The following is a 23,013-nucleotide window of genomic DNA, read 5'->3' as shown; positions in this document are numbered from 1 at the left end:
ATAAATCATTATCTCTACCAATGGTAGGCGGGTGGCGGGTGGCGGGTGGCGCGCTCTCTCTGTAGGCAACTAGATAGCTCAGGTTGCATGGTAGAAGTTGAAGAATCAGTGTGTGACTGGACAATCTGCCCTTCTGACTGTCCACTCAAGCTTGCTTCTGAAACTCGAGGTGCAAGTGGATTCTTTAGTGATGATGTCTCGAGCTCTTTTCTTTGTGTTCATCAACTTTTGCCTGTAACGCCTCCTTCACTGTACTTATAGATGGTCGTTCCAAGGACTTTTCATATGCTATCAATTCACCTTCTAGGTCAGCAAGACTTAACATATCAAGATCCTTCGTGACTTCAAGAACCGCCTTCTTGGTACAAAACTTAGAAGTTAGAACTCAAGGACTGAAGAACTTTTTCAACAGCTCAAACTTCTTCTAACTTTAGCCGACACATTGGTTTCATCTAGGGTAACTCGGCCTGTCTTTTAAGTTCCTGCAATTTTATTTTTTTTCCATTGAAAGGACCTCAATTTGAATTCGCCAAAATTATCCAAGTCTCTTTCACCGTCTTTGCATTCATAAACTGTTTGAACAGGTGCAATTGGAGTTCATGTTGAGATAATGAAACACCCTACATCCAAATGTCGATTTTTCTCTAATTCTATAAGTGCTTCCTTGACAACTTTGTGTCTACTGTAGGTTCCACATGCCCTTTATCCACGACGGGTCAAATTCCAATAACTTTGAAAAAAAATTTCATTTGTTTACTCCATACCTCAAAATTATTGGCTAATTTCTTAGATTATAGGTAAAAAAAAAAAAACATCCGCCTTGACATGGTGTGTTTCTCAATTTATAGCGACCGTGCTGAGTCAGCACGGCCGCATGGAAGAATCTTTTTTTTTTTTTTTTAAAAAAAGTTTGAAAAAGTCAGAATGGGCGTGACTTTTTTATTGCGTGTCGGCAGCACGCAGTAAAAAAAAAAACCGTCAGACACCTGACAGTCACAAAAGCCGACAAGGCCATGTGAAGTCTGAGCCGGATGAGCAGGGGCAGGGGGTCATATTCTTGTGCACTATTTCGTGAAAATAAATAACAATAACAACACCAAAAGAATTTCATTTCAAGGCAACAGAAAACAGGCATCATATATTAGTTTCACTCCTCAATTTTCAACATTACTTCCAGATGCATATTAATTATTACTAAAATTATCAGCAAAAAAGGCTCCTTTTGCCTTCTCAATTACAAAATTTCAAGAAAATATTATAGTAAAGAAAAAGCCAGAACCACTGTGAACTATAGGTGTAAAACCAACCCACTTAACTAAATTTACTTATACCCGCCCATGAATAGATGGGTATGGTATCTTAAATTTTTGTATATAAGTATAAATGGGTTACCCAATAATACACATTTATTAAATGGGTATTATTGAGTAACCCATCAAACCCAATTAACCTATTTAAAATTCTCTTCCCCCACCCATTTTTTTTTCAGATTTTTCATTTTGTCATGATGTTAACTACTTTTGTTTCATTATTATTATTATTTGTTGGTTTATCTTATTATTTTATTTTCTCATAGTTTGTTAACTTGCTCATTTTTTAGCATTACCAATTTATGATAAGTTTTAGCCTCTTTTTTTATCTTTATAAAATAAAATTTTAAATTTATATATGAAAAAAATGTTAGGGGTTCAAAATTTTTGGATTAAGTTTTAATATTAACTTTTATAGTACTTAGTTTAAATTTTTATATTCTTATTATTTAATTATTAAATAATATGTAACTTTGCGACATAGAGTATCAATGAAAAAAAAATTGGTAATTAGGCTTATTGAACATTATAAGTAAATATTTAAAACTAATGATGGGTATAAAGAGCGGTATAAATTGATAACTTAGTTTGCAAAAATAAATTTAAATGAGTTTACAAAAAGTTAAAATAAATGGGTTATAAATGGGTAATTGGGTTACCCAATTCATTTTTGATTTATCCATTTATACCCATCTAATTAAACGAGTATAAATGGGTTGACTCACTTATACCTATTACCCATTTTATCCAACCAAAACCCGTCCAAGTCACCCATTTTGACACCTCTACTGTGAACTAACTGTCAAGTAATTTTCTGCCAGTATTCTTTCCAAGAACCATTATTTTATTTATGTGTTAATTCTGTGAATCCTTGCTTGTTCTTTATATCAATTGATTGATTTCTGTTTCCTACTTGAGTTACTTGTAATGGGCATTTTCTAGCATCTTCTTCTTGGTATTAACTGATTTTTCGATGCCTTGTTGAAATACTTCTGCTTAAATTCACATGGCTAGAGGAAAAAAGAAAGAGAAAGAAGCAGCCAAAGAAGAAAGAAGGAAAGAAGGAAGAAGAATGGGAAGAAAAAGCCAATAATGTTTATTATTTTTTTATTTTTGAAGAATTAACTGAACACCAAAAAGATAAAGAATTATGAATATTTATCCGCTTTTCATTAAATACACCAATATGTGCAGAATAACCCAATAAACAGAGCCCATAAATTAAAAAGAATATATAGACACACAAATTCACAAGAACACGCACACTTAGGCGCAACCCACATGGGAAAACTAGGGTTTAAGAGATTCTTACTTCTTTTTCTCAATTTTATGCAAAACAAGTAATGCTACTCCAAAAGCTCCTCTGCCAATCTGCTCCATTACTTCATATTCTTCCAACCGGGATTCGCCATCTCCATTTTCTGTCTCCATTAGGCCTCTTCCTCTATTTAAAGAGGAAAAACAAAAAACCAAAAGGGTCAGTCCAAATCCAGCCAAAGATACAAACCTGAGCTGATTGAAGCAGTTTCTGCACTTACCCTGCTTTAACCGAGGAAAAAAAATTATGGGCTCACAGCTAAATCCTTAGAAGCAACGAACAAAGGAAGAATCTTGGGTTTTGCACAGCTGCAATCAAGCAAAAGATGCCTTCAAAGTTTGGTTCTTGATAGACAATTTCAGCAATGACTAGGCATAGAAATAAAGTCTGCAAAAAGGCAATATTCTACAATTATGTCAGCTTTGTGTCAGTCCGAGCCGTGCCGACTATGCACGGCTCGAACTGACGCAAAAGCTTGGCTTCAGGTTTGTGTCAGTCGGAGCCGTGCTGACTGTGCACGTCTCCGACTGACACATCGCTAAAAGTGCTGACATTTTTTGACTTGTGGGAATTTTAATTTTGGCACGGCACGCATAGAATAAGAACAAATCCGTGTCAAAGATGTATTTGGCAGATGTTTTTTTTTTTTTACCTATAATCTAAGCAATTAGCCAAAAATTATGTTGGTCATCCAAATGTCGATTTTTCTCTAATTCTATAAGTGCTTCCTCTGACAACCTTGTATCTACTGTAGGTTCCACATGCCCTTTATCCACGACGGGTCAAATTCCAATAACTTTGTGAAATTTTTTTTCATTCGTTTACTCCATACCTCAAAATCATGTTGGCTGTCAAAGACAAAATCGGGACATTCTTGCAAATAATACACACTACCGATTTTTAATTTTTTAGAATCTCACACAAAGTTCTGAGGACAAATGTAGGAGATTAGGGTGCAATTATCTAAAATTAAAATTTAGAGTCTGATGCAAGAATGAGATACAAATCTGGTAGAATTAGTCCTTTCAAAAACGAATACTTATTCACTCGAAATCCAATCGGCGTTCTCTGGGTAGGATGTGAATGGCCATCCTTTCAAAAAAGAAAGTGATTTATCCAAATAAAAAAAGAAAATCGATTAACGATCATCAGGAAATTTCCTACCAAAAAAGAAAGCTATATATATCCAAATATATATATATATATATATATATATACAAAATCTGAGTGTTCTTCCAACTCATCTTCTATTGCAAATTTTAACCTACTTATGGACCTAGTTATGACGTCTATGTAGAATTTTTTTTAAAAAAAAAAAGAAAAAGATTAGACGTCCTAATCACTCGACGATTTACGTATAACCGACCGCCGACATCTTCTTTAATAAATAAGATGATTGACGTACTGGGAATGAAATAGAGGATGGGAGAAACATGCATGTCCTTTGCCCAAGCCCACATGAAAAGGGAATGGAACTCTTTTAATGATATATATGGTGCATATGAATTCCTAGTTTAGGAACCAATTAATTGTATTTCCTAACAATGAAAACATTAGGCACCTGAATAAAGAAAACTGATTTGAGTACAGTGTATACCGTACAGTCATAAATCACCAATGAGAAATTGGTGACCCTTGCTCTCTTGTGCAGGCGACGGAAAGTTGGATGGTGTGACATTGATATTTGAATTAAAAGTAGAATGTGATTGATGCTAAACCAAGAAGTTGTTAATTTGAGCAGATCAAAACTCAGAGATTTCTAAGTAACCAGATAATTAATGATAGGAAAGCTTGTACTTTCACCTGCGGACATGCCTCAACGTGTTGTAACTCTATCCCGTGTTTTACCCATGAAAAAGATTTGCGCTAGTCTAGTTTCCTTTTCTGTTTTCATTCTTGAAAAGATTAATCTTTTTGAATTGGATTTGGTATGCATTTCGTGATACATTTGAGCAGATTCTAGCTTCGAAGCACGTAAAGCTTTATAAGATCTAGCTAGTTCAAGAACCCACACGGAGCATGTTTACGAAAATGAATGTTTTAAAAACTCATGAAACCAAAGACCAAGTCATAAAAGAAGGGGAAGAACAATATTTAGGAGTGCTGCAGATCATGTCGAGGTTGATTTGGCACCTTGTTGAGTTTATCTTGTTCTTCTTTTTTTTGTTGATTTTATCTTCTTAAACAATTGAAAGAGACAATATATGAACGAGTGGCAAATTGAGTTGAGCACGAATATTGCCTTAGTTAAACTTGGTCATGATTTGGCCTTGCTCGAACTCGAACAATTTACTTGTGCCTGAGTTCAATGGAGCACTAAATTTGATGCTCTGGATCACTTCAAAAATATTTAAGGGAGTTTGAATTTCTAGCTCACTTGAGTCAAGTTAGTGCTCAATTTCAGCTATTTATAGGTAAAATACGTAAATTATCCAAAACGGCACACATTTTAGAAATTTTGTGTGTGTATATGTCTATATATATATATATATATATATATATATATATTCAATTTGCTAATAAGTGCTGGTGTAGAGTATTACCATGTTCGACCTCCTCATTGGCCTTAACAAGTATGCTCGAGCCTCCTCATTGGCCTTAATACTTGTTAATACAATGTACCATAATAAGTTTTTTTGCATGGGGCACAACCGAGACTGTCATGTACAAAAAAAAAAGAAGAGATTTTGTATGTGTGTCTCTTTTTCTTTTTTTTTTAAAAAAAAATAAGAAATTTTAAATTTAAATTTCTGACTCACAATTTATTTCATCTTACCGTCTAACTCAGCCCTCGCCGACGAACTCATGGAAGTTAACTTATGATATGGTACATTGCATTATACGGTCCTAAATTCTTTTCGGGTCACTTCTAGCATTAAAAGTTGCCAGGAAAACCGTTCGAATCTGCCTATTGTGTTTGTGAGTACAAGCCATACACCATCCATTGGTCTTCGTCGTGGAAAACGACTTTGTACCTAACCACCTGTATGCAACATTAACGTCCTGTTGTCAATATTTCAGTGGAGAAGAATGCAGAACCGCAATGAGTAGATAGCAGCGTTCAACACAAAAAGTAACCAAGTTTATCATGTGGTGTAAATAATTTAGCATAGCTACTAGGCAGTGTAGACCAGATTTATTTGAATAGTTTCTACTGATCTCATTTCTCACTCTTCTGTTTTCTGGTCTTCTTTCTCTTTTCGTTGTTTTTATTCTTTTGGGATTGAAAAAAAAAAAAAAAAACAAAGGGGACCAGAAGAAATTAAATTTTTAGCATCCTACAACTCCCAACCACCATGCACGACGTACTGATAGTGATTGAACGTAATTAGAATCAGATTGTGTCTTGTTCTAACTTCAAACAGCTGTTACTCAAGCCTGATCAGTCAAGTGAAGTTTAGATATGGGCATACATCAATCAAGCATCTAAGTTTAATTAACACCAACCACCGTCAAATTAACTCTCCTTTACTTGAGCCCTATATAAGAAGTTGATCTCTAGATCAACTTCACTCAAATCACCAATACTTCCATAGAGTTAATTCAAGCCCAATCTTAGACCTTTTTTTCTTTATTGTGCCCTTTTGAGTTTCGTCGTCAACTGCTATGGCAAAGCACGGTGGACTTGCTTGCTTTGCTCTAGTCATCTTGTGCATGGCGGTCTTGGTTGTGCCCCATGCAGAGGCCATAACATGCGGCCAAGTATCGGGCGCGGTGGCGCCGTGCATTGGCTACGTAAAGAATGGTGGAGTAGTGCCACCTAGTTGTTGCGGTGGGATTAGGTCCCTCGTCGGGGCAGCCAAGACACCTGCTGATCGGAGAACTGCTTGCAATTGCTTGAAGGCAGCTGCCGGCAGAATTCCGGGCCTCAACCCTGGCCTGGCTGCTGGACTCCCGGGCAAATGTGGCGTCAGGGTTCCTTTTCCAATCAGCACCAGCGTCAACTGCAACACGTACGTATTAGTAGTATCTTTCTTAATTTCTTAATAATCAAGCAATCTATGTTTTTAAGTTAATCTGTTTAAGATCCGGGTATTGATGGGAACATGGATTTTGCAAGATAAGGAAGAATTAAGCACACATTAATGTTGGACTGCCGGTTATTCGGAGGCAACAATAAACTCTAGGACTTAGTCCCACAACTAGAAGAAGATCGGTAGCTAAGTGATCGAGTTCTGTAGTTCCTCCTCGTACAAAATTGGCTCTTCAGATTAGGAAGTTTTTCAATAAATTTAGATCTAATATTTCTACTAACGAGTGAAAGGAAGATCCATCTTTTGCTACTAAAGAACTTGATCGAATGTAGTTTACACTCTAGAGAATGCCCATGGCCTAGCTTAATTAATTACCCTCTAGATCTGTAAATGGATTAAAACTCCATGTTATGATTCGCTGTTATTTCTATATATTAATGTGTATTCAAACTACTATCTTCCTTAAGTAAACATACAAACTAGAAATAGTTATCATTTGGATATATATGGATGACAAGGGCTACCGTCTTTAATTATATAAACTAGAATTGAGCTCAAAAAATAGAAGGGATCTTATTCACTAATGTCTTAACATTTTTCTGTATATCTTTCCCTTGTGTTGCAGGGTGGGTTGAGGCGAGCTAGCTATCTCCTTCTACTTTTGACTGTACAAGAGCTAGAAGATGTACTAGTCGGAATATCTCTAAATAAGATGGATATTAGGCCAAGCCCTTAGGCTTACCCAATGCCCATGCCCCATTGAGAGTTGTCTCTCTTTATTAGTAGTATCTTGTGTTTATGGTGTCATGTGTGGACAGTGGACACCACCAGACAGATGCATGTTACCATATTTACCCGTTTGATGGTATGTGTCCTCTCTTGTTATTAATGTATTGTACCGAGTGGTTGGCATAGTTGATTGATCCTCGAACCTCGTTTGCTTTCATAGCTAAGCTAGAGATTTTTTTTTTTTTTTTGCCCAATTAAATGACAGCAATGAACTATAGAATCTGAAACTAGGATGAAATCATAAATTCTGGCACAATTTTACTTGTTTAAATCATCAACATATTTTTCAATCATCTTTTTATCTCACGTATATATGTCACGTAAAAAAAAGAGATAGAATATTTTTTTTTTCAAAACTTATCCCAAATTATCACTATCCAAACACACTTAACTTTGTGGAGGATCACAAAATAGGTATGTAAAATCCATAGAAAGAATAGATCAGGTTGATCCTCATTACTAGACCGGAAATTCAACAAGGGCATTTCTCATGTAAGGATTCTGATGCATAACCAAACAAGAATAATTACCACGGAAACATATCATTAGCTATCAGCTTCTCAATTGTTCAATTTCGAAATGGAGATTTTGCTAAACAATCAATATGTGCACTAATTTCAAACAACTAATTCAATTCTAATTCTTTCAGCATTATATGGTTATATCCAAACATTAAAACTAGAATTAGGGTCTCCAATTAAAAATACACCAATTAATTCACTGGTTTGTGCTGGAGTGCATATTTTTGCTGAAAAAATGGGAGGTCTATATTCAACCATATATGCAAAAAGGCTAGGAATCTTGAGCTATCATGTTTTTATCACAACTTCAAGAGAAATGAGAAAGGCAAACATGTGCAAAACAATAGAACTTTGTGGAGTAGATTACAAATCAAAGTCATACATGAACATATATATGCCAAAAAAAAAAAGAAAACTAATTTCACATCATTTATATTTAACTAACTCTAGTTTTGCATTTTTTTTTTGGGTTATAAAAAAGTTCAAAATAGAACAATATGAAAATTTTGGGTCACGTAAATTTCATTGAGATGAGATTGGTTACTATTTTACTTAGTTTCTTATAAATTTTTAAATTCGAGATTTATGTGGACTCTTCAAAGTTCTATAAGCTAAAATATTGGGTTGTTTCTTCAATATAAGATGTTTCTTTAATTTTTCCATCATATTGGGGGTGTCGGCATGGGATGGTTATACTACATGTACCAAGATATAGTAAAAAAATCCAATCATGTCCAGTTATTCGGCTAATATTCTTACCGACTAAATTAGATTATTAATTAGGATGCTCAGATCCTACGTACTCTCCATCCATGAATGAAATAGAATTTAAAAGATAAAATGAAAAAACACATTTACTTAAAGGATTAGAAACTTTGACCTAGCAACGAAATAGTACTAATTACTATAAGCCTCTCTAAAGAGTAGTGGTCACAACTCACAAGGCCTTCTTGGTCTTCTCGACGGGAACTTGCAGGCGGCAAATATTGAGACAGCTTGGCGAATCTTTGTCTCGTAGTCTCATCTCCCATGACAAATTGAAACTCTGTTTTGTGTTTTCTCATGGTCTTTATATGAGAAAAAGCGGCCACTTTGATCAGTTTCTAAACTAACAAAGAGTTAATTCCTCAAGATTCTGCAATGCAGGCAGGAGTTTGGTCGTCAAATCCTTTGTAGTCTAGACTCAATGTGTCATGGCTCAAAGCATCCACATTGTGGCGACTACAAATGCAAGAATATTGGCTCAGTTGGTGAACTTGCAAGAGTGTTTAGCAAAGCATCTGATCACTCCCCAGCTCAAGTACCAAATCCCAAGTTCCCTTTAGTCTTGGGGTCTTAGCCCTTGGGCTAACAGTCACTTTCACTTTATTAATAATACCAGTTGCCACTTGCACTTTGGAAAGCTTCGGTTGCTAAAAAATATTCTAAAATTGAAATATTATTTAAAATAATTATTATAGCCGTTTTTATAATGTGATATGTACATGATAAAAAGATGATTAAGAGATAAAAAAGATAATTAAAAAACATTTTTGTGATATAAGCATATGTATTATTTCAAATAATACATATCCAAACACACCGAGTAAACTTGTTTTTTTTCTAGGTGTGTCCAACATTTTTGAATCACACAAATCATAAAAGTTAGGGTAAACCACTTAAGAAGTCTCTAAACTATTCTACTTACTCCCTCCATCTCATTGAAAGTGTCATACTTTTCATTTTGAGATGTTTCAAAACAATTGTTATGTTAGAAAAGTCAAAACACCTTTTAGTCTCTTTTTTCAATATGACCCTTCTTTCTAATCATGTATATATTACCATTCAAATTTAAATTTTGAATTTATGGAGGTAAAATTGGAAAGAGATGTACAAACATCACAATTAAATCACTATTTTTAAAAAGTTGGATTCCTCAAACATGACTGAATAAATAGGACGGAGAGAGTATCAATTTTTTGCCCTTCATTTATTTAAGTCTTAAAATAATCTCTCAATAATTAAAAAAAATCAAAATTTGATCCTTCAACATATTTCTACCTTTTGACTCCATCAAAATTTTCTCTTAGATCCATTAGCTATAAAGGCAAACTAAAGAATTAAAATGTAACACTTTTTAACATTGTTGAGGAGTTCATTTCAAATTTAAAACACATAAGGAACTAAAAGTTAATATTTATAATAGTTTAGGGATTCTTTAGGTAGTTTAGCCTAAAGAAATATATATATTAACAAGAAGAAACTTGTTCGTTTGCTCTAGAGAAAGGAAGTTGGCCTCAGAAAAAGAGAAGGAAATAAACAAGTAGTTCAATTACAAGAAACTAGAAGCCACGTGTCAACTGGACATAACAATGTTACACGTGTTTCATGGTTACCATGCGACATAGGATGACTAGGTTTCTCCTCGGATGTCATATATATCATGTAATCGTGAATCCTTCCATTTCACAGAACAAAACTTGATCCCTATGTCGGCTTCTGATCCTTTGAACCCAAAAAAAACAACGGAAACAAAAACTATCCATAACCACGATCACGATGTCTGAAAAATCCCTCAAATCCTCACCTCCATGGAGTGTTCTTAGCCTAGTCGCCAACCATCTTGACCCCAAAACACTAATTATAGCCTCCTGTGTATGCAAGTCATGGTCCATTTGCATGTCCTCCGACCACCTTTGGAAGCCCATTTGCTCCACCCTTTATCCGTCCCTTTGCAACCTCCGTGCCGCCAATCTCGCCGTCCCTTACCGCCGTCTATACAACTTAGGATGCGTATCAGAGAAACTCAGGCTGCAAAAACCGCTCAAACCCCATCTTTCCCTCGACAGCATCATTTTCGCCATCGACGTTTTCAACGGCAACGTCTGCCTCAGCACAACTATAAAACCTGGTAACCAACTCGTCGTTGACAAGAGTTTCTTGTTCCATTTCGATATTGATGCTGATCTTGGGAATGGTCACGGTGATCCATCAGTGGCAATAGAAGCATTGGATAGCTTGAGGGTTACTTGGAATGTGGTGTTAGGCGGGTTGAGGAGTGTTTTTACGATGATGGACTGTAAAGTGAAAGGAAGCTTCGTTCTGGGGCAAGAAGGATGGTTTTCGCAGGAGCTTCCGCAGTCGGGGTGTTGCTCCAGCGGGGATGCTAGTGGGTTGGTGGCGGATTTGAGGTTGGGGCTGCGGCAAAGTGGTGGGAAAGGGATGGTTGAGAGGATAAGTGTGGGAGTTTTGAGTATTTTGAGTTGGAGATATGTTTGTATTGATGATGCTCTTAGGTATCTGCAGCACTTTCTTTTACCCTGTTAAGGCTCTGTACCATATTGTAGTGTCAATGTAAAAACTCTCTCTTTAATTCTGAATTGTAATTCGTTTTTTCACCTTCCAGGAGCTTTGTTCAGTTATGAGATAACCTTTTCTAAACAACGAGAAATGATGCATCATACCAGGGTTGTGATAGTCTATTCTATACAATAAGAAATGGTGCATCATACTAGGGTAAATTTTATATTGTTCAACGTTTGTCCGATGGAACTTAACTTCGTATAATGAGAATTTTTTTTTGGAACTTGAACTTTTGATTTACAATTCGTTTCATTTTGATCATCCAATCCTTTCATTTTGACCATCCAATCCGATCCTTTTCGTATTTTAACCATCCATTATTATCTCATTTTGACCCTTCAATCCGATCCTCTTCATATTTTAACCATCCAATCTAATCGAATTTTTTATTTACAATCCCTCTTATTTTAATCATCTAATTCGATCCTCTCCATACGTATATGCTAGAATTAATTACAAGTACTAATGATAAGAGTTAAATTGGCAAGGTTTGGGTTGAAGCAAATAAGAAATTAATGGAATTTTAAAAGAGCAAAATTGTCTGTAATTCATGAAATTTTAAAAGAGCAAAGTCGTCGAAATTGTGAAATTTTAAAAGAGCAAAATCGTCAAAAATGGTCCAAACCAAGGAATACAAGTGCTAAAGTATTCCTTGAAAGTCAATGAATGGGTGCTTCAAAGAGTAAAATTGCTTATTGCCAAAAGTCAAACAAGTGTTTGCGAAAGCAAAATTGGCGAGCAAATGAATGTTGAAAAGAGCAAAATTGGCAAACAAATGAGTGTAATGTCTAAGAGAGTAAAATTGGTAAGCTGTTCACGTTTACATATAGTAAGATTCCCAAGTTCGAACCCTATACAGTATCACTTGAGAAGCAAAGCAAACCAAACAAGGCATGTTCACGTTATATCTAGTAAGGGGGCGTTTGGTAAGAGGGTATCGGATTCGGGGAATGGAATGAACCCCATAAATGGTGTTTGGTTCACTGGAATGGGAATTGAAATCTTGGAATGATTTCTAAAAATTTGGTGTTTCTCCATTCCCAAGTATTTTGGTGGGTTTTGTCCGATTCCCAAGTTTGATTCCAAGAAACAAATCCAATTACATATTATAATTATACAATGATATAATTAATATTTATATATATTATATATTATAATATATACATATATATAATATATTATAATTATAATATTAGTACATTATATAAATATATATTATAATTATTTAGTTAAATATAATTATATTCATATAATATATATTATAAATTTATTAATATTATATAATAATATATTTATAATATATATGTATATTTATAAATGCATATTATATGTGCATATGATTATAATATACACATGTATATAATATTAATAAATTATATAATTATAATTATATTTATATTTATTATTTTAAATACAATAATATATAATAATTACTATATCTAATATTAATATGCATTATACTTATATAAAATATGAGTACAATTAATATTTATATATTATATAATTATAATTATGTATTTATTTTATAGCGTTTGTATAATTATAATTAATTATATATATAATATTTAATTTAATTAGTTACAAACTTATAATAATGATGTTATTGTATTATATAATTATATATTATAATTATTTAGTTAAATATAATTATACTTATATAATATATATTATAAATTTATTAATATTATATAATATTATATTTATAATATATATGTATATTTATAAATGTATATTATATGTGCATATAATTATAATATATACATGTATGTAATATTAATAAGTTATATAATTATAATAATTATTATTTTAAATATAATAATATATAATAATAACTATATTTAATATGTAATATATATTATATTTATATAAAATATTATTATAATTAATATTTGTCCTCAAAGTAACAGAGGACAAATATTAATTATAATAATATTTTATATAAATATAATATATATTACATATTAAATATAGTTATTATTATATATTATTATATTTAAAATAATAATTATTAATTATATAACTTATTAATATTACATACATGTATATATTATAATTATATGCACATATAATATACATTTATAAATATACATATATATTATAAATATAATATTATATAATATTAATAAATTTATAATATATATTATATAAGTATAATTATATTTAACTAAATAATTATAATATATAATTATATAATACAATAACATCATTATTATAAGTTTGTAACTAATTAAATTAAATATTATATATATAATTAATTATAATTATACAAACGCTATAAAATAAATACATAATTATAATTATATAATATATAAATATTAATTGTACTCATATTTTATATAAGTATAATGCATATTAATATTAGATATAGTAATTATTATATATTATTGTATTTAAAATAATAAATATAATTATAAATATAATTATACAATTTATTAATATTATATACATGTGTATATTATAATCATATGCACATATAATATGCATTTATAAATATACATATATATTATAAATATATTATTATATAATATTAATAAATTTATAATATATATTATATGAATATAATTATATTTAACTAAATAATTATAATATATATTTATATAATGTACTAATATTATAATTATAATATATTATATATATGTATATATTATAATATATAATAAATATAAATATTAATTATATCATTGTATAATTATAATATGTAATTGGATTTGTTTCTTGGAATTAAACTTGGGAATCGGACAAAACCCACCAAAATACTTGGGAATGGAGAAACACCAAATTTTTAGAAATCATTCTAAGATTTCAAATCCCATTCCAGTGAACCAAACACCATTTATGGGGTTCATTCCATTCCCCGAATCCCATATCCCCTTACCAAACCTTATGCTTTTCCTTAGGACGGGTTTGTTATGCTAGTCGGAAGTTGCTTCCTTTTCTCTTTTTTTTTTTAAACCAAAATAAAGAAAAAAGAAAATCCAACAACAGAAAACGCATAATTCCTATTGCTAATTCCAACTCGCCAAACACCCCCTTAAGTCGTCCACTTACACATAGGCGTGCTTAATACGAAGGCGCCAATTTTTTGTTGCTAGCAATCCAATTGACCAAAAAAGCCTCAGATTTTAACTAAAGTTACATTCTTAGCCCGCTCTTGCCCAGCTATAAATACCCTCTCCCCACTCCCTCCTTGGATCACATTTTCAAAGCTGGAAAATCATGGCGCCAAAACGGAAGCCCTTTCGTCTCTCCCCTGCTCCGATTCCAATCGGTAAATAAAAGAATGGAATCATTTCTATTACTTAATTTCTAAGTCTGAAACCCTAATTGTTCTAATTTTCTCTTCAATCCCCACAGGAAATTGCGAGGTTGTCGTGGAAGCTAGGAATTTTACCTCTGAATCGAACCAAAATAGCCTCCAAATCATTCTTTCGAAAAATGTCAAAATTAAAGTCTCAGGTATCGTCGCCATCATTTTGATATCTGTTACTATCATTTTTTACTCTTTTGGTAGCTATATTGCTATTGTTACTGTTATTATTGTGACGATAGTGATTGGGTGCTGTTCTTGGCAGTGATGGAGGCGGCGAAATGTGAAAATACGATTGACGATACTCCAGGTTCTGGATCTGAAAAAAATGGTAGGGATTCAAACTCCAATTTCCTTTTTTTTCTGGTAATTTTTGTTTATTTTGAATTTGTACGAAAAATAGAAAAAAAATCGTTTTTGTGCCCAGTGATTATTTTAAGTAATGTTGATTAGGTGGGTACTATTTCGTGCTTGTGAACCCTAAAGATTCAGGCGACCAAACCAAGTCTTTGCTTCAGGTAACGCTCACATTCAATTCACATTTTCATGCTGTTCATTTACTCTTCTAGATTTTTTTTTTTTGGTTTCATTAACCTATATGCAAAAGTTGCCTCTTTGCAAAAGTTTTTTTAACTTTTTGTTTTTACGTCCTTACTATTGGAAGTAGATTTTGAATTTTGAACAATATAACATTAGAAATGCTAAAGTGTGCAGAAAATGTGGTGAGTTCTTGAGGGGCACTAATAAAATAAACGAGAAATTTTAGAGCTGAGCTTGGATAAACAATTAAGGGTGATTTTTCTTTTTCTTTTTTCTTCCGCAAAAATGCATGGTTTGGCGGTTATAATCGTAAAGTGGTAAAAAAGACTTTTATCTTGGATTTGATTCAAGCTATGACTGCTGACTTGGGAGATAACATTTTGATGTGGCATACCACTCACTAATCCACAGATTTTGGCCTTTTACTTGCTAAAGTTACTACTTTACACATGATTATTAGGCACTTCATCATTTATAATTGTCGGTTTTGGGGGCTGTGAATTACATTTTGCTAAAGCTGTGCTTTGTCATCTTCAGTTCTTGCCATGTTTTCTGAAGATGCTACTCATATTTTGGCTTTCCGTAATTTGCAAAATTTCAAAGGAAGTCGGTGTAGGTGGTCTTTTCAAATTATTGTGGTTGATTTTTGATTCTATAGCCTTCTTTGTAGTCTGTTCACTATTCTTTGTATGATTACCTATTTTTTGTGGATTCATACCGGAAGAATGTTGTGCCCCTACGCTGACTCTAATTTTGACCAAATTTTCACTTCCATCTACGATGTATGTTAGTATGTGCCCATTGTTTCAGGAAGTACTCGACATGTACTCAAAAGAGCTTCCAGCAATGAAATTTGCAGCTAATACTGGGAAGGAATCATTGTTTCTTGAAAGATGTGTATCAAACGGGTAAAAGACGATACCCATCCCTGTTCTTTTATGTTTACGTTCTATGCCTGCATGTGTTAACTTCTTTTCTATCCTGTTGGTTGCGCACACTACTAAAATTATGTACTAGTATCTTTGCAGACATTTTTTTGGAATTTGCTATGTGTTTGGATATCTGCTGATTGGAAGTTGAAATCATTCTGTTTCTCAGAGAAGTTTCTGCATGTTTGACTTTTGCAGGAAGTACTGCACATTACTTCTTATATGCAAGTCTAATGACCAACTAGGAGAGGTATAACATTAATCGCTGGACTCCATATACTAGCAACTCTTTTAAGCAGAGTAACTATAATGCTCAATTGCATGCCACTGGCTTCAGCTTTTATTGCTCAAATGGCAGTATTTCTAACTCTCTCTCTCTCTCTCTCCTGCAAATGTGTGGGTGTGTGTGATTACAACCCACAAAAGTGGGACAAATGCTAGAGAATATTGTCATGACTAAACTCACAAGACTATTTATATATTTTAACTCTTATGTGCATGGTTATTAAAGCAGTTAAAGATTTTATTTAGGCGTGTCATGTAAATAAACCAAATCCTTTGAATAATAAAATAAACTGTGTGGAGGAGTTTCTCCATCAGGGATCATAAACATCTTGTATGCCTATAGGTTTTAAGAATTAAACGTTTCCTCACACAGAGACATAACAGAAAATGCTATCTTCTTCTTCTTCTGTTTCCTAGTGTCTTTGAATGTCAACTTCAGCATTTCTGTGCAATTCCTATTGACAGTTTATTCATAATAGATCACTTACTCCTTTGTCTCTGTACTAGATTATGGACTTGGTTTCTATGTGTATTTGCTTTCTTGTAAGGCAGTATGAACTTTAAAAGGGGATGTGCATTAGCTTGGTGTTTAGGACAAATAGGAACTTTTTGGTGCACATGAGTGAAACTTTACGTTACCTTATCCATTCAGTCATAGTTATTGGTAGGTGCTTATTGTTAGAGATTGAGACGGTACTAGTTCTTACGAACAATAATAGGGTACTTTTTCACTTGCTTCAAGTTAAAAAGAAATCCATCACTTTTGTAACAGTTAAGTGGTATTTATTACATTATTTTTGAAGCGACAGTTTAACTGTAGACTTTGATTCAGAAAAAACTATGGTGGTTAGTGTACTTTAATTCCAGAGCAGGCATTATATTTGTAGTTTGAATGCACCTTAATGGGTCAAATTCTCTCAACAGAGCTGGTAAAAAACTTACAAGAGTAGATTGTAGAATAATACTGCCCACTCAATATTTTCATGCTGACTAACCCAGCAAGTGATGATTAAATCGTTGAGATTGAATGCCTAACATACACTTTCAGTACCATATACACTTTGTATTGAGATTCTCGCACCACAAATGAATGATTAATTATGTTGTTCCAAGATTGTGTATTGCAGAAAAAGGGGACATGTTTGTGACCCCATTCATTCCTTTTAATACTGTTCTATGATATCTTAATATGAACATTGAATTGAATGGGAGCAGCTAATTTTGAAATTGTAGCAAAATATGTGTCTTAATCAAATAATAATAGTAGCTGTCTTAAGAGGTTCAGATAGTGTTCCATGACTAGAGTTAAGGTGCCTTTTAAATTTATGAATGTTTCTGGGCTGGGCCTGTAATTACACATGGGATTCTAGTAAAGGTCTGCCAAACGTTTACCTTCCAGGATAAAAGTAAAGGAGAACACACTTTTTACAAATGAGAAGAGCCTTTTTAGGAGACTGATTCATGTTAGTATGCATAATCTGCATAGATTTGATTCATGCTGGTGAGTTATACACTACTGCAATAACAAACCTGCCTAAATGATTGCTGATTTTTCATTTCTGGCTGTGCTATATCTAACTGACTCATTCAATTGTTAATAACTTATCTATTAAAAAAGTTAAATTCTTTTGACAATCTCAAATTTTGACAGGTTCTTTCTGCTATCACTTATCAAATAGTCCCTGCTGATACACAGTATGCTGAAATTCCATTAGCCGCTGTCAGTTCAATGTACCAGAAAAAGGTTATCTGCTTGTTCTGTAAATCTATCACCAGGTGTCAGTGTTGGTATTGCTACTTTTCTTGGTTTGATCTTTCGGTCTTTTCCAAAGTGGTCTGTCCCTTTAAGAACCATGTGGCTAAATTATGCTCTCCCCATATTTCCTTGGGGAGAGAATTTTGGATGGTGGGTGGGTGGTGGATGGTGGTGTTAGAAGTTTAGTTGGAGATTGTGTAGTGGGATAAGTACATAAAACTAAGAAGTGGTTAGCTTCTCTCATTGCCAGATGATATATAAGCTGCTGCAACTTTTTCTCCTATTATCTTACACTTTATTTTAAGATCTGGATTTCCTGTCAATTACATTATTCTCCTGTATCTACTTATGTTTAAGACATTCCTATTTTTCTAATTCAAATTGAAATTCATGCTGCTAGTGAGTTCAGTTCTGTTGTGCTAATACTTTGGGCTTGTCTTGCATTCAAATGGTTGCTGATAATTAAGCATTATTTAGGGGATTGGTCGCCTTCTGTACATGGAATTGAGAAACAGACTGCAGAAAGTAGGCATCCGCACAATTTTATGTTGGGGGGATCAGGAGTCTGAAGGATTTTGGCTGAAACAGGTATATCCTGGAGAACGGATGCTTGATATTTGGGTTTATCTGTCTGCTTGCTTGTGCTATTGAGTTGCTTTCATCAATCTCCATATTCTGCGATGTTCTCCCAGGGAAGAGGACCTCCTTGTCTAGATATATTCTCTAGCATTTATGTTTTCTTCTATTTTCAATGTATATGGTCTTGGGCAACTTTGCAAATATCAATGCTTCACTTATTCTTGGAAATTGATTTGTGAGGATGGATTCAAAAACAGGGTTTTGTGGTGATTGGAGAGGTCAACACAAAGGGCAGAGCACGGAGACTGCCTATCAAGGCTGAAATCCGAAAGGCATTGTGCTTCCCTGGTGGTTCTACCCTTATGGTATCTCACCTTAATGACAGTTCAGCTGATCCTGCAGAGCAAATAAAGCTGTTGTACCCACTAAAGCTTCCCATGAAGCATCATTTATCTGATGTTGTTCAGAAGCTGCAACCAGAGTGCATAGAGGAGTCTGGCCATTCAGAGGGAGGGAATCAATTAATCAGCAGCACAGCATATGCTCAAGCTGAAAATCTTGTTATCGAGAGATTTCTATTTGATGGTAAGTGAAATCTCTCGTCTTGTTCTCTGTGTATCCTCACATGCATTATTTATGTGTACTCATCTAAAATGCATTTATGTTTCCTAAAACAGTATATATATACAGAGATGAAGGTTCAATGCCTACATAATGATTCAATGACTAACTTATTACTTGTGCCCTTGGCATCCTCTTAGTGATACCTTTGGAAAGAATATTAAATTTGTAAGTTTGAATTTAATCATGCCCCCTATGAAACCCTGGTGTTCTCCTGTATCTTTAAATGTGCTGAAATAAGCAAAGTGGTTTCTCTTGAATATATTATCAGATTTATCCACTAATGCCAAACTTTTCAACACTTGATCTGATGAGGCAGCTAGCCACAGCAGATTTTTTTTTCTGTATGTTTGAGGCCAACTGCAAAAAAATTCAAGGAGAATCAGTTAGACCAGCTATTGACCTACATGATCTATGAGAATTGATAATGTAAGGATAGTCCCTTTTTTTATAAGGATATCCTATCTTTCTTTGGGTGACCAACATATTTATGGATGCACTGTACTATAATCTTAGCACCATTTCCATGCAAGATGGACCAGGGCCATGCTTAGTTGTTCTTTGCTTTTAACTGTTGAAATGCTATCTTGGTAAGATACAGTGTGTCTGTTTGGCCTAAAACATCATTTCTTTAAGTATAAATATATTTTTCTGGGTTTCTCCTTTTCTTTTTTATTTTTGCCTCTTTCAGGCTCTGGCTATTAGTGGAGTCCTAATTCTTTTTGTACTTTGGAAATGCTTACTCCAGTTGCATTGAAATTCCAGGTTGCCAAGATGCAGATAGTGGAAAGCTTTTGGAATATATCAATACGGCTAACAATTCGGAGTTTGGAAAAAGTGGAGAGGATTTTGAGATGAAGAAATGTTCGTGTTCAACACAAGGGACAAAGAAAAGGATATGGGAAGCCTCACTTACCTCAATGAATTCAAAGAAAGTAAAGGGTGGTCATGCAATTGATTGTCAATCAGATCCCAGAAATTTTGGCTCAAGTGGTGAATGTTGTTCTAATTCAAGTACATTTCTTTATGGAAACAAATTATTGGTGGGTGGAGATGCTTTCGCAAATGACTGTTTGGAAAAGAACAATGTAGAATGTGGAGCAATTAATGAGACATCAGAAGATAAAGGCAGCTGTAAACTTTTGTCAACAGATATATGCTTCAAAATAATGCTAATGAATATTGCTGATGACAAGAAAAAATCAAGTTTAACCAAGGTAAGCCCAGATTTGAAATTTCAAGCTGAACTACCAGATCTGTGGTTTGTCTTGTAGAACTGGTGAGCAGTCGGTCATGTGACCTGAAAGGATAGGGTCCTAAATATTGATGCGGTAAACTGCAGTGTAGTCAATGAGTAATTCATGGTGAAGGTAGAGTAATTATATCACCTAAGCTCTCTATTTTAATTTTAAGATATTGAAGGGATGGTAAGGTTCATCTAAAACTATGGAGATGGAAGTCTTCTTTCCTTTCTCTACGGTAATGGAGGCGCTGTGATCTAAAAGCCCTTGGCAATGTTGGTCTTCTTTTCTAAAGAATCAAAATGATGCCAATATGGTGTATTTTTTTTTCAGTTTTGGCAGTTTTAAGTCCTTGTCTGATACTGGCTTATCCTATTTCACTTTTCAACCTCAGCACCTCCCCTAAAGAAATATAATAAGGCTTAGACTAGAGTTCATTCTTCTTGTAGAATTTAGCTTTCTTGGTAAGTAGCTTTTATGCTTCTTATGCCATATTGATACTGTTGGTGTAGATAATTGAGGACCTAGGTGGGATTGTTACCTCTGATGGAAGAGTAAGCTCACATGTAGTGACAGGGAAAGTGAGAAAAACGTTGAATTTCTGCACAGCTCTCTGCTCTGGGTAAGTTTAGTTTGAATTTGAATGTTTTGACATGCAATCATTAGAATACATGCTCATTAACTCATACTGTCCACATAATCCTTTTGAAAGTCAAGATCAGTTCATTTACCACTTCACTACATCTGGTTCTTTTGTTGTCATGTTGCTTCTTTTAAGACATTCTGCAAAATTCATTTGCTCTAATTCACTTTCTAGATGATTAAGCTTTACGAAGATATTAGGTTCAAAAGGACAGGTCAGTACTTGAAATCACAATCATGCAATATCAAAGACACCATTTGTTCATTGACTCTGCAACTATGGAAATGTCAAGTAGTAATTGATGTAGCAATAGCTGAGGATCATGTCTATCAACTCAGAACTGGAGATCAATTGGAAACTAAAGAGAATTTTAGGCTACGGCAGTATGTAGTGGATGAAGCAGAGAACAAGTCGATTGCTTGTTATCCAAATAACATCCAAATAACAATCAGTGAAAATTACAAAACTAATAGCTACCTGGCGTCCTGAGTCTTGTACAATTCAGAGACAAGCAAACATGCACTGGTGATAGATGAGGTTGTGAATAAAAATGGAATTATTTGGTGAAACAATTATGCCTGCTTATTTTCTACTTTGTTGCCAAAATTGACCTTGGATCTACTCTTCTTGCAACTTTTCCTTTCCCCAGTCATGTAGATCATAATATTGCAGTACACTATGCACTCTCTTGCTAATTTTGCACGCTCTAATGGCTTCATCCATCAAAATTTAGTCTCTTTTAAATTCTTCTTTTTATGTTTCATTTTGTTATTTATTTGGATGTATCCTGTTATGCAGAGCTTGGATTATCTCACCTAGCTGGTTAAAGGAAAGTTATCGGAGAGGCAGATTTGTGGGTAGGTCAAAATGTTAAATTTGATGCTTCAATATGCTTAAAGTTTGGAGATATGTGATTAGTTTGTCAATCACAACAGATGAAATGCCATATCTTTTGAAAGACGAAGATTATGAGTGCAAGTATAAGGTAGAGCTGAAAGCTGCGGTCCTTAGAGCAAAATCAAATCCCAATTCTTTACTTAAAGGTCATGACATATGTCTCGCAGCACATGTTCAACCCCCAATGCGCACTCTATCGACCATCATAAAGTCTGCTGGGGGAAATGTAAGTCTGCTATGAGTTATCCTTTCTCAACAGATTAAGCATATGCCCAATTGTTCCTAAAATTTCTGTAGTCCAAAAAGACCATGTTATATTTTGCTTCATACCAATTCTGTGCCAGTTGAAGCTCAAGCTGTAGGAGAAGGAACTTCTGAAACATTCTGTGTCAGATGGCTACTACATTACGCTTCCAGCGCCTTTATGCTGATATCTGTTCTTCTTAGCTGCTTTTCCTTTCGCTTCTGTTACTTTAACAATCTGGCTTCTTTGTGTTTGCTGGTTTAGCTGCTTAGTTTTAGTTCCTCGCACAAGTTATGGCTTTGGAACATTTTCTGAAATTGCTTATGCTTTTAAGTTGGCCTTGTTAATTGAGATAATCATAATTGCTTAACTCTATAATTTGAAGGTGGTTTCCGGAATGCAAAAAGTGAATGAATCATCAAAAACAATATATATTGCATCTGAAGAGGATATGGAAGAAGCACTCTTAGCTGTAAGGAATGGCATGCAGACGTTTGGCAGTGACTGGCTGATGACCTGCATCATGAAACAAGAACTTGATCTGGAGGCTTCTCAATTTGCAGAATCGCTGTAAATGCTCGCTAAGATTAGTCATGCTAATCTTAAATGAGCAAGCCATTGAACTAGGGAAGCTGTGAGAATTTGTAAATATATGTTTGTCGAAATAACCGGAGTTGGAAAGTACATATTGCAGTGCCTATCTTTTCAAGAACGTAT

The 23,013-nt window shown here is 33.9% G+C and overlaps 3 protein-coding genes across 3 annotated transcripts; all 3 read left to right on the top strand.

Moving 5' to 3' along the window:
- Positions 1 to 6,128: 6,128 nt before the first annotated feature.
- On the top strand, positions 6,129 to 7,548 carry LOC113772930 (non-specific lipid-transfer protein 1-like). The gene is made up of 2 exons (XM_027317426.1): positions 6,129 to 6,581; positions 7,228 to 7,548. Exons 1-2 carry the CDS (start codon positions 6,235 to 6,237, stop codon positions 7,235 to 7,237), a joined length of 357 nt encoding a protein of 118 aa, XP_027173227.1. The 5' UTR covers positions 6,129 to 6,234; the 3' UTR covers positions 7,238 to 7,548.
- Positions 7,549 to 10,383: 2,835 nt separating this feature from the next.
- On the top strand, positions 10,384 to 11,289 carry LOC113776287 (probable F-box protein At5g04010). The gene has a single exon (XM_027321412.1). The coding sequence runs from the start codon at positions 10,451 to 10,453 to the stop codon at positions 11,216 to 11,218; it is 768 nt and encodes a 255-aa protein (XP_027177213.1). The 5' UTR covers positions 10,384 to 10,450; the 3' UTR covers positions 11,219 to 11,289.
- A 3,179-nt stretch (positions 11,290 to 14,468) lies between these two features.
- On the top strand, positions 14,469 to 23,013 carry LOC113776092. Its single transcript, XM_027321166.1, has 14 exons — positions 14,469 to 14,522; positions 14,609 to 14,710; positions 14,827 to 14,892; positions 15,015 to 15,079; positions 15,912 to 16,009; positions 16,229 to 16,280; positions 17,967 to 18,059; positions 18,549 to 18,659; positions 18,908 to 19,235; positions 20,037 to 20,488; positions 21,025 to 21,134; positions 21,954 to 22,012; positions 22,091 to 22,278; positions 22,682 to 23,013. Exons 1-14 carry the CDS (start codon positions 14,471 to 14,473, stop codon positions 22,868 to 22,870), a joined length of 1,965 nt encoding a protein of 654 aa, XP_027176967.1. The 5' UTR covers positions 14,469 to 14,470; the 3' UTR covers positions 22,871 to 23,013.

This window comes from Coffea eugenioides, chromosome 6 (assembly GCF_003713205.1).
Source record: "Coffea eugenioides isolate CCC68of chromosome 6, Ceug_1.0, whole genome shotgun sequence".
Lineage (NCBI taxonomy): Eukaryota > Viridiplantae > Streptophyta > Magnoliopsida > Gentianales > Rubiaceae > Coffea > Coffea eugenioides.
The sequence above is the reverse complement of the archived record's forward strand: the minus strand, read 5'-3'. Positions and strand labels throughout refer to the sequence as shown.

Excerpts from the sequence above, each read along its gene's own strand:
- LOC113776092 (XM_027321166.1), top strand. The coding sequence starts at position 14,471 with ATGGCGCCAAAACGGAAGCCCTTTCGTCTCTCCCCTGCTCCGATTCCA. Across the intron at positions 21,135-21,953 it reads TGCACAGCTCTCTGCTCTGG|AGCTTGGATTATCTCACCTA; the intron begins GTAAGTTTAGTT and ends CCTGTTATGCAG. Across the intron at positions 22,013-22,090 it reads TCGGAGAGGCAGATTTGTGG|ATGAAATGCCATATCTTTTG; the intron begins GTAGGTCAAAAT and ends CAATCACAACAG.
- LOC113772930 (XM_027317426.1), top strand. The coding sequence starts at position 6,235 with ATGGCAAAGCACGGTGGACTTGCTTGCTTTGCTCTAGTCATCTTGTGC.
- LOC113776287 (XM_027321412.1), top strand. The coding sequence starts at position 10,451 with ATGTCTGAAAAATCCCTCAAATCCTCACCTCCATGGAGTGTTCTTAGC.